Source organism: Entelurus aequoreus, linkage group LG15 (genome assembly GCF_033978785.1).
Source record: "Entelurus aequoreus isolate RoL-2023_Sb linkage group LG15, RoL_Eaeq_v1.1, whole genome shotgun sequence".
NCBI classification, from domain to species: Eukaryota; Metazoa; Chordata; class Actinopteri; order Syngnathiformes; family Syngnathidae; genus Entelurus; species Entelurus aequoreus.
In genome coordinates, this window is record NC_084745.1 from 44,209,368 (window position 1) to 44,221,670 (window position 12,303).

A 12,303-nucleotide genomic window follows, 5' to 3' on the forward strand; every position below is an offset into this window, starting at 1 on the left:
GTGGGACACAATGTCAACGTTTTAATTAGGGATGTTCCGATTAGGGATCTGAACATATACTTTTTCACAGAAATGGTGTCTAGTTTTAATGGTTTATTTAAACCAAATAGAAACATATAATGAACAAAAGGTTTGCACAGGGACTGAAAGATTGAATTAGAATTTGCTTCCAGGAACGGTTACAAGTTCCTGTACTGTTCGGCTCGAGCCATCGGCATGGCGGACATGACGCGAGGATATCTGCACAAGGTCAACGACCGCGGGACTCTCCTGCCTCGAGGACCACTCATGCTCTCACCAAGCAGCCTCTTCTCAGCCTTTCACAGGCACGCTTCATTTTAAAACGTCTTCATGTTCTAATAAGTCGTGATCCAACTTCTTTGTGTTTTTTAGAGAGATGATAGAAAAGAAACCCGAGAAGTTCAAAGTCGAGTGTCTGACGGACATCAGGAATCTGTTCCGACCGAGCACGCGTCCCTTCTACGCGGCGTTTGGCAACAGGGAGAGTGTGAGTAGTGGTGTCCCCACTGCAAAAAGTCAGTGTTCAAAAACAAGAACAAAAAATTAGGGGTATTTACGGAGCCCCTAAAGCATGGGTGTCAAACTCTGGCCCGTGGGCCAAGTTTGGCCCGCCGTGTAATTTCACTTGGCCCTTGAGGCGATATCAAATTAACACTAAAACTGGCCCGCCGATCCTCCCGGGAGTCTTCCAAACGCCAGCCAGCCAGCCAGTCACATAACATGTGTGGCTTCTGCACGCACACACATTAGAATGTAACGCATACTTCATCAACAGCGACACAGGTTACACTGAGGGTAGCCGAATAAAAAACTTTAACACTGTTAGAAATATACGCCACACTGTGAATCCACACCAAACCAGAAACCTTTGCAGCACTAACTCTTCCGGGACGCTACAAGGTGTGTGTGTGTGGGGGGAGGTTTGGTGGTAACGGGGGTGTATTTTGTAGCATCCCGGAAGAGTTAGTGCTGCAAAGGATTCTGGGTATTTGTTCTGTTGTGTTTATGTTGTGTTACGGTGCGGATGTTCTCCCGAAATGTGTTTGTCATTCTTGTTTGGTGTGGGTTCACAGTGTGGTGCATATTTGTAACAGTGTTAAAGTTGTTTATACGCCCTACCCTCAGTGTAACCTGTATCGCTGTTGATGAAGTATGCGTTGCATTCGCTTGTTTGTGCGTACAGAAGCCGCACATATCTTGTGACTGGGTCTGAACGATGTTAGAATGGGTGAAAAGCGGACGTGACGATAGCTCGTAGAGTATGTTAAAGTTTAATTTGTTAAACCTTGGCCCGCGGCTTTGTTCAGTTTTAAATTTTGGCCCACTCTGTATTTGAGTTTGACACCCCTGCCCTAAAGGGACATGGGGGAAAAAAATGTTTTTACATTTTTTTTATTTTTATTTAGACATGTATCTCATGCGCACGAGAAACTTTTTATAAAGTTATAAAAAAAAAAAAACATTTATAATTTTTTTTTTTTTTTAGACATCTCGTGCGCAGGAGATACAAGTCTAAAAAAATAAATAAATAAATTATAAAAAAATAAACATTTCCCCCATGTCCCTTTAGGGCAAGGGTGTCCAAACTTTTTCCACTGAGGGCCGCACATGGGAAAATTAAAGCATGTGGGGGCCAATTTGATATTTTTCATTTTCAAAACCATAACAAAATACTTGGATTTTTTTTTTTTTTTTTTTTTTTTTTTTTACCTTTAGGGCTCCCAGGGACCATAAAGGGTCTCAATTATTAAAATGTTAAAATTTGTTAAAAAAAAAAGTTAAATTATTATTTTTTAAATTTATTTAACGCTTATAGTAAATCTCTACAGTATATCAACTTCAGGTTGATATTAAGTTAAAAAAAAATCCTTTCCTGTCAAAGACAACTTTGTTTTTTATAATAAAACTGAAATATGCAGTATTTCCCCCACTGCCAAAAACATTCAGAAAGCAATGTTTGATGTGAAGTAATTAGAGCCTTAAAAATATCAATAATGCAGGACACCATTGATTTTAATTCATTATTATTTTTGAGTAATCACAGTGAAAATATGAATAAAATCCCATTAAATATATTTGGGATCCAAAAGGTGCCCCACTCATAAAGTGATACATTTTTATAAGTTGTTTTTACTTTCAACACTTAAGTAACGAGATCAACTTCAGATATATCTGTCGATTTTACGTTTGAACTATTATTTTGTTTGTTTTATGCTCTTTTGTCAAAGAAAACTTTGTATATGGCAACCACACAGTATATGCAATATTTTCCACATAAAACATTTTAAAGTGAAATATTTTAAATAATTGGAGCCTTGAATAGGTCAATAATTCATTATAACAGATTTTTATTTTATTTTTTTTTGGAGCAATGGCAAAAAAATAAAAATAAAGATAGATAAAAGAAAAAAAACAGCCTGCATGGCAGCTTTGTGTCAACATTGCAACTTTTTCTAGTTAGATTTCACCTCATTCCACATTTTTTTATGTTTTTTTAATTTTTGCAATAGCATTTCCAGAATGTGTGGCGGGCCGGTAAACAATTAGCTGCGGGCCGCACTTTGGACACCCCAGCTTTAGGGGCTCCGTAGGTATTTTATTTGAACTAAGCAAAATTATCTGCCAATAGAACAAGAAAATTTGGCTTGTCAAGACTTTCCAAAACAAGTAAAATTAGCTAACTTCAATGAACCCAAAAATACCTTCAAATAAGTATATTCTCACTAATAACAAGTGCACTTTTCTTGGTAGAAAAAAAAGAGACCTTTTTGTTCAATATGTTGAAAAATATTCTTAAATTAAATAAATGCTAGTGCCATTATCTTGACATAATGATATGCACTAGGCATTAATTTTCTTGAAACCAGCAAACTTATACTAAAAACTAATGTATTGTTCTTAATGGAAAGGCAACAAGGCAACCGCTTGTTACTCTCGGGGTCTACTAGCCGTTAGGGAAATCATATGGTCTAAAAATGCATTTTTCCATCGATAACATGACATCACCCCGGCCCAAAAATTTTTAATTGTAATTTTGAAGAATTCATCTGAATGTGCATGAACTATTTCTGTTCAAAATAGTTTGAAATGTCACATGTGAAATGTTTAAATATTAACTGTCCGTTTACTGAACTGTGCCAACTGTACTACTATATGAGTACGTATTTTCTATTGTTTCATTGAAAATAAAACAGCAAAGTCCATTTGACTGTCACCCGTTTTAATTATGAGACAAAATTGTGTCAAAGTCATGATTTTTTTTTTTCATGCTTGAAATAAGAAATTATTACTTTAAAAAAGTAGTTTTATACTTGTGAGTAGAGATGTCCGATAATATCGGCCGATAAATGCTTTAAAATGTAATGTCGGAAATTATCGGTATCTTTTTTTGTTTAATCGGTATCGTTTTTTTATTAAATCAACATAAAAAACACAAGATACACTTACAATTAGTGCACCAACCCAAAAAATCTCCCTCCCCCATTTACACTCATTCACACAAAAGGGTTGTTTCTTTCTGTTATTAATATTCTGGTTCCTACATTATATATCAATATATATCAATACAGTCTGCAAGGGATACAGTCCGTAAGCACACATCATTGTGCGTGCTGCTGGTCCACTAATAGTACTAACCTTTAACAGTTAATATTACTCATTTTCATTAATTACTAGTTTCTATGTAACTGTTTTATATTGTTTTACTTTCTTTTTTATTCAAGAAAATGTTTTTAATTTATTAACCTTATTTTTTTTTTTTTAAAAAAGACTTTATCTTCACCATACCTGGTTGTCCAAATTAGGCATAATAATGTGTTAATTCCACGACTGTATGTATCGGTATCGGTATCGGTTGATATCGGTATCGGTAATTAAGAATTGGACAATATCGGAATATCAGATATCGGCAAAAAAGCCATTATCGGACATCCGTACTTGTGAGTAGAGCTGTCCGATAATATCGGACTGCCGATATTATCGGCCGATAAATGTTTTAAAATGTGATATCGGAAATTATCGGTATCGGTTTCAAAAAGTAAAATTTATGACTTTTTAAAACGCCGCTGTGGAGGTGTACACGGACAAAGGGAGAAGTACAGATCGCCAATAAACCTTAAAGACACTGCCTTTGCGTGCCGGCCCAATCACATAATATCTACGGCTTTTCACACACACAAGTGAATGCAAGGCATACTTGGTCAACAGCCATACAGGTCACACTGAGGGTGGCCGTATAAACAACTTTAACACTGTTACAAATATGCGCCACACTGTGAACCCACACCAAACAAGAATGACAAACACATCCGCACCGTAACACAACATAAACACAACAGAACAAATGCCCAGAACCCCTTGTAGCACAAACTCTTCCGGGACGCTACAATATACACCCCCCGCTACCCTCCACCCCCCAACCCCCGCCCACCTCAACCTCCTCATGCTCCCAAATTCCAAGCTGCTGTTTTGAGGCATGTTAAAAAAAATGATGCACTTTGTGACTTCAATAATAAATATGGCAGTGCCATGTTGGCATTTTTTTTCCATAACTTGAGTTGATTTATTTTGGAAAACCTTGTTACATTGTTTAATGCATCCAGCGGGGCATCACAACAAAATTAGGCATACTAATGTGTTAGTTCCACGACTGCATATATCGGTATCGGTTGATATCGTAATCGGTAATTAAGAGTTGGACAATATCGGAATATTGGCAAAAAAGCCATTATCGGACATCTCTACTTGTGAGTGTTGATGACACAGCTTTGCATCAGTTGATATTCTAGTTTCAAGCATGTTTTACTCAATATAGGTCATAAAATCTCAGCTAAAAGCTGTAATATCTTACTGAGATCATTTAGGACCGAAACCCTTAAAACAAGTAAAACACTAACATAAAATCTGCTTAGTGAGAAGAATTATTTTATCAGACCCTTATTTGAGATATTTCATCTTACTTAGATTTCAGTTTTTGCAGTGGTGAAGGCTTTTAATGAGGAAAGTCATGTGATGTGTTGTGTTTGAAGGACGTGTTTGCCTACAAGCACGTGGGCGTGGCCGTGTGTCGTATATTCACTGTCAACCCCAAAGGCGAGCTGATTCAGGAGCAGGCCAGAGGCAATAAAACATCGTAAGCGTCCACTGGCAACGGCGAGAAGTCCTCCTCCGACTGGGACACTCATCCCGTGTTTTTTTTTGGCAGATACGACCGACTGAGCGAGCTGGTGGAGCACGTTTTCCCCCCGCGGGCTTGCCAACACAGCACCGTCTTGAGCTGCCCCGAGTACAGCGCCTTCTTGTACTGGAGGGAGCCCATGGCCCCCGTGTGTTTGGAGGAGCTGCTCTAGGTCACGCCCCACTGTTGTACACTTCTCGTATGGCGACGCAAATAAACAGGACGAGATCAAAGCGTCTTGCTTACTTTATTGTTAACAGATGCGACCGCCCCCTGGTGTGTCAAACGACAACCGATTAATGTCATGACTCACGGGATCACGAGCGAAACTGCAACAACAAGCAGCAAAACAGACGATATACACAATAAACACTGTGTATATTCACTAGTGCAGGGGTCGGCAACCCAAAATGTTAAAAAAAGCCATATTGGACCAAAAATTAAACTAATTTGTCTGGAGCCGCAACAAATTAAAAGCCTTATATAAAGTGTTATAATGAAGGCAACACATGATGTAAGTGGCTATATTAGCCTACTATCAAAATGACTTTAAAAGTCTTGTATACAGTCGTGGTCAAAAGTTGACATACACTTGTAAAGAACATAATGCCACGGCTGTCTTGAGTTTCCAATCATTTCTACAACTCTTATTTTTTTGTGATAGAGTGATTGGAGCACATACTTGTTGGTCACAAAAAACATTCATGAAGTTTGGTTCTTTTATGAACTTATTATGGGTCTACTGAAAAAGTGAGCAAATCTGCTGGGTCAAAAGTATACATACAGCAATGTTAAAAGCCTACTGAAATGACATTTTTTTATTTAAACGGGGATAGCAGATCCATTCTATGTGTCATACTTGATCATTTCGTGATATTACCATATTTTTGCTGAAAGGATTTAGTATAGAACAACGACGATAAAGTTCGCAACTTTTGGTCGCTGATAAAAAAAAAGCCTTGCCTATACCGGAAGTAGCGTGACGTCACAGGAGGAAGGATTCCTCACAATTCCCCATTGTTTACAATGGGGAATTACCTACAACTTTCTTCTTTGCAATCTCCATTGTTCGTTAAACAAATTGCAAAAGATTCACCAACACAGATGTCCTGAATACTGTGGAATTGTTCGATGAAAACAGAGCAGTTTGTATGGTGACACATTGGGTACGAATACTTCCGTTGCCGTCGTGACGTCACGCACATACGTCATCATACATAGACGTTTCCGACCGGAAATTTAGCGGGAAATTTAAAATTGCACTTTATAAGTTAACCCGGCCGTATTGGCATGTGTTGCAATGTTAAGATTTCATCATTGATATATAAACTATCAGACTGCGTGGTCGGTAGTAGTGGGTTTCAGTAGGCCTTTAATATTTGGTTACATGTCCCTTGGCAAGTTTCACTGCAATAAGGCGCTTTTGGTAGCCATCCACAAGCTTATGGTTGAGTTTTTGACCACTCCTCTTGACAAAATTGGTGCAGTTCAGCTAAATGTGTTGGTTTTCTGACATGGACTTGTTTCTTCAGCATTGTCCACACGTTTAAGTCGGGACTTTGGGAAGGCCATCCTAAAAACCTTAATTCTAGCCTGATTTAGCCATTCCTGTACTACTTTTGACGTGTGTTTGGGGTCATTGTCCTGTTGGAACACCCAACTGCACCCAAGACCCAACCTCCGGGCTGATGATTTTAGGTTGTCCTGAACAATTTGGAGGTAATCCTCCTTTTTCATTGTCCCATTTACTCTCTGTAAACAACCAGTTCCATTGGCAGCAAAACAGGCCCAGAGCATAATACTACTACCACCATGCTTGACGGTAGTCATGGTGTTCCTGGGATTAAAGGCCTCACCTTTTCTCTTACAAACATATTGCTGGGTATTGTGGCCAAACAGCTACATTTTTGTTCTATCTGACATCACATGGACAAAGATAAGACCTTCTGGAGGAAAGTCTTGTTGAATTTAAGAGTTGTAAAGAAGGCAACATATGATGTAAGTGTCTATATTAGCTATATTAGCCTACTATCAAAATGACTTTAAAAGTATTATATAAGTGTTATAAAGAAGGCAACACATGATGTATGTGTCTATATTAGCTATATTAGCCTACTATCAAAATTACTTTAAAAGTCTTATATACTGTAAGCGTTATAATGAAGGCAACACATGATGTAAGTGTCTATATTAGCCTACTATCAAAATGACTTTAAAAGTATTATATAAGTGTTATAAAGAAGGCAACACATGATGTATGTGTCTATATTAGCTATATTAGCCTACTATCAATTGATGGTGGGGTAATATAGCTAATATAGACACTTTCATCATGTGTTGCCTTCATTATAACACGTATATAAGTCTTTCAAAGTCATTTTAAAATGACTTTAAAAGCCTTATATAAGTGTTATAATGAAGGCAACACATGATGCAAGTGCCGCTTCGAGTCCGGCTTCACACTCCTCTGTAAATACGTTTAAAAGAGTCTGTCCACATCTCGTAGCTTCGCGTATCGAAATGAAGTTTGTAAAAACTAATTAACAACATTAAACTGCATATAGTTTAAAGACTATGACTGAGTAAAAACACTCCAAAATAGTTGTACGGATTAGCATTCTTCAGCAACAAATATGCCCCACAAAAGTTCCAGATTTTAGTTTTTATCTTTTTTTTGTTTTAGCAATTTGTAAACATCAATAGCTTTTTAGTCATATAACTTATTTTTGTTTTGTTTTTTGCAGATTTTGTTTTTCTTGTTTTTTTTTTATTTTAGAAATGTTCAACCGTCAATAGCTTTTTCAGTCATGTGACCACTTTTATAATGTTTGTTCATCTTTACTAAACTCGGCTCCTGTTTAAGTTTTTTCAGTTTTTGTTTTTTTTCTTTTAGCAATTTTTAATAATCAATCGCTTTTTAGTCATGTGACCTAGAAACCCCAAACCACTTTCATATTGTTTGTTCATCTTCACTATACTTGGCTCACATGTTGGGTTTTATAGATTTTTTTAATTCATTTTTTTTTTACAATTTTCAAAATTTCACTCGTCAATAGCTTTTTAGTCATGTGACCAAGAAACCTTAAACCACTTTCATATTATTTGTTCACCATTACTATACTTAGCTCATGTGTTGGTTTTTCCTGATTTATTAATTTGGTTTTTTTTTAGCAATTTTCAACATTTCAATCGTCCACAGCTTTTCAGTCATGTGACCTAGAAACCCCAAACCACTTTTATAATGTTTGTTCATCTTTACTGTACTTGGCTCATGTTTTGTTTTTTGCAGATTTTTGTTTTTATCTTCTTGTATTTTAGCAATTTGTAATCATCAATAGCTTTTTAGTCATGTGACTTACTTTTGTTTTGTTTTTGCAGATTTTCTTTTTCTTTTTTTTATTTTAGCAATTTTTAATAATCAATAGCTTTTTAGTCATGTGACCGAGAAACCCCAAACCACTTCCATATTCCGATATTTTCCCGATTCAAAAGGATTCTCTATTCATTCAATACATAGGATTTCAGCAGGATCTACCCCAGTCTGCTGACATGCAAGCAGAGTAGTAGATTTTTGTAAAAAGCTTTTATAATTGTAAAGGACAATGTTTTATCAACTGATTGTAATAATGTAAATTTGTTTTAACTATTAAATGAACCAAAAATATGACTTATTTTATCTTTGTGAAAATATTGGACACAGTGTGTTGTCAAGCTTATGAGATGCGATGCAAGTGTAAGCCACTGTGACACTATTGTTCTTTTTTTTAATTTTTTATAAATGTCTAATGATAATGTCAGCGAGGGATTTTTACTCACTGCTATGTTGAAATTGTAACTAATATTGTTACTGTTGTTGATAATATTCATTTTTGTTTCACTACTTTTGGTTTGTTCTGTGTCGTGTTTGTGTCTCCTCTCAATTGCTCTGTTTATTGCAGTTCTGAGTGTTGCTGGGTCGGGGTTGGTTTTGGAATTGGATTGCATTGTTATGGTATTGCTGTGTATTGTTTTGTTGGATTGATTAATAAAAAAAATAAAAATAAAATACAATTAAAAAAAAACGATTTTTTAAAAATGAGAATCGATTCTGAATCGCACAACGTGAGAATCGCGATTCGAATTCGAATGGATTTTTTCCCGCACCCTTAATAGTAATGATGAACGAACATTATAAAAGTGGTTTGGGGTTTTAATGTCACGTGACTATAAAGCTATTGCGATTGAAATTTGCTAAACTTTAAAAAACACTTAAAACATAGAAAAATCTAGAAAAACCAGGGCGTGAGCCAAGTATAGTAAGGATGACCAAACAATATAAAAGTGGTTTGGGATTTTTCATGTCACGTGACTAAAAAGTTAGTGACGATTTAAATTGACAAGTGATTTGTTGACGGTCCCTTACCTGTACGAGTCTGCACGGGCTGACATCCGCCGCATGAACCTCCAAAGTCGGCCGGGGACAAACCTTCGGCTTGGCTGGATGTCGTCGGTCCAATTTGAAATTAACTTCACCTTGGTCCATATTCATGGTGTCCTCCACATTTCTTCGCAGTAAGCCACTATATGGCCATATTTTAGGCATTTGTAACACCCTATAAACACGAATGTAGAGTTTGAACGACTGAGAAAGACTCGCGGTTTTTTTTACCTGTCCAATATGGCGTTTGTTTAGATTGTGCGCGGTGCATGCTGGGATGCGTGACGTCATCAGTTGATTATTATATGTAGAACACAATTCTGCGTATTTCGATTAGACAAATCGCAAATACCATTGATCAACTGAAAATGAACGATATGGTTTGCGATGATGCAAAACAGATTGAAAATTATTGTTCTCAATTTTACAAATAAATTATACAATAGTCAATATTGTGAAAGGGATGGTGTTTTGTTTATGGATGCTTTAGCCCACTGGTGTCAAACTCAAGGCCAGGGGACCAGATGTGGCCCACCACTTCATTCTATTTGGCCCTCGAAAGCCTGGAAATAATATGTATCAGCAAAGTACTGTTACTTTTCTTACTAAATGTATTGTTTCTTTCTATTTTGGGAGGGGGGAAAAAGTATTCCATGTAATCACAAATTATGTTAACTTAAATATTGTCTAATTATGGAAAAAATATATTTTGAAACATTCAAACCATTTTTTAAATAGAAATAAATACTACTAATAATAATGATTTCAAAGCAAGTCATCCATCAAATTGTGCAATGTAAAAGTAGCAATAGATTTCATTATAAAATGGTGAAATTTACTCTAAATGAAAAAAACGGTACTTTTTTTCAACTGTAATAAACTGTGGTGCCGTTTTGGCATTTACAGTAATACACCGAAAAATCTACAGTTGTTGATTTGCGGTAAAAGAAAAAAAAATAACTGGCAGCTCAGGTGCCAGAATTTTACTGTATAATTGAAGTTGTTGTTTTTTACAGTAAAAAATAAAAATGTAAATACTACTGTAAAATTGCAGTTTTTTTTATTTACAGTTTAAAAACAAATGCCAATTTTACAGTAAAATTCTGGCAACTGAGCTGCCTTTTTTTTTTTAACCATAAAAACAGCATTACTGTTTTTCCATTTACAGTAATATACACTAAATTTTGAGGTGAAATTATTGCAACTTACTATATTTTTTTTACATTTTAGTTTGAAAAAAAAATCTGCTAATAAAATGCATAAAACATTGTGTAATAATGCTGTATAATAGACTGTATTTATATTATTCACATGTAAAAAAAAATACGTAAGTGTTTGTTTATTGTGAATTTCCCCCAGGGATCAATAAAGTACTTTAATTTCTATTCTATTCTAAACAATGACTATAAGATTGTAGCTATTATTTTTGCTAAATGTTTTACCTTTTCAGCTGTATCAAGTAATATTCACTCCCTCGTGTAAAAAAACAAATAAATGCACACATACTAGTTAATGTATTACTTTTATTAACTTATTTAATCATATAATGCACGCTTAACATTAAACAGCTATGCACTGTTGTTGGCCTGTTGTTCCCAGGTGAGGCGTTCAAGACCACCACGTAATCGGAATATTCAGACGTCAAAGTAGTGACGTTATAGTTTTCATTTGTATTATCACAATGGGTTCCTAACCTTTTTGATAAGATGTCATCATCCCACACACCCCCATGTGAAATCCAGACCAAAAGTTTGAAACTGACAAAAATAAATACATTGAAAAAGTAAAAATTGAATCTGGAAAAAAAAAAAAGCTTTAATATTTAAAAAATTACTAGAAATAATTACTAGAGTGACTTGTACAATTTTCATTTATTGCGCATTTATTTTTATTTTAAAGGGCCAAATATATATATATATATATATATATATATATATATATATATATATATATATATATATATATATATATATATATATATATATATATATATTTATATATATATGTATATACAGTACAGGCCAAAAGTTTGGACACACCTTCTCCTCATCCAATGCGTTTTCTTTATTTTCATGACTATTTACATTGTCGATTGTCACTGAAGGCATCAAAACTATGAATGAACGCATGTGGACTTATGTACTTAACAAAAAAAGCTGAAATATCTGAAAACATGTTTTGTATTCTACTTTCTTCAAAATAGCCACTCTTTGCTCCGATTACTGCTTTGTAAGGCTGAAACGACGCGTCGACGTAGTCGACGTCATCGGTTATGTAAATACGTCGACGCCGTTTTTGTGCGTCGACGCGTCGCATAATGACGTCACACTACCGTCATGGCGAAGCGCAAAGCAGACGATCAAAGAAGACGATGCGAGCGGTGCGAGCGAGGGGGGAAAAGCATGCCAAAAGTGGTCAAAAGTGTGGGAGTATTTCAATACACAGCCTAATAATGTTGTTGTATGCACACTGTGTCGAGCGGAAATGACCTATCATAGCAGCACAACGGCTATGAACGAACATTTGAAAAGAAAACCATCAACTAGTCAATCGTCCGCGCGAGCATACGTTGTCATCATTACACAAAAACATGAATGTGTCATTTGTATCTGCTAGGGGTGTAACGGTACGTGTTTTGTATTGAACCGTTTCGGTACGGGGCTTTCGGTTCGGTACGGGGGTGTACCGA

At 35.8% G+C, this 12,303-nt stretch overlaps 2 protein-coding genes across 3 annotated transcripts in view; one reads left to right on the forward strand and one right to left on the reverse strand.

The window, feature by feature from the left end:
- LOC133630173 (phosphatidate phosphatase LPIN2-like) overlaps nt 1-5,441 on the forward strand; it is a 32,917-nt gene extending 27,476 nt beyond the window's left edge. The window contains exons 17-20 of one of the 2 annotated variants that reach the window (XM_062021572.1): nt 174-326; nt 394-508; nt 5,049-5,152; nt 5,225-5,441. In XM_062021572.1, the coding sequence (XP_061877556.1) occupies nt 174-326; nt 394-508; nt 5,049-5,152; nt 5,225-5,369 (517 nt within the window). In that variant the 3' untranslated portion in view covers nt 5,370-5,441. Of the gene's footprint in view, nt 1-173; nt 327-393; nt 509-5,048; nt 5,153-5,224 lie in introns of those variants that run through there. The other variant, XR_009821203.1, reaches the window with a different exon arrangement.
- The window catches only part of tgfbr1b (transforming growth factor, beta receptor 1 b), a 189,247-nt gene extending 179,376 nt beyond the window's left edge, over nt 1-9,871 (reverse strand). Inside the window, exon 1 of the mRNA XM_062021573.1 lies at nt 9,600-9,871. The gene's annotated coding sequence lies outside the window, so the exon portion shown is untranslated. The remainder of the gene's footprint in view (nt 1-9,599) is intronic.
- Nucleotides 9,872-12,303: the final 2,432 nt, after the last annotated feature.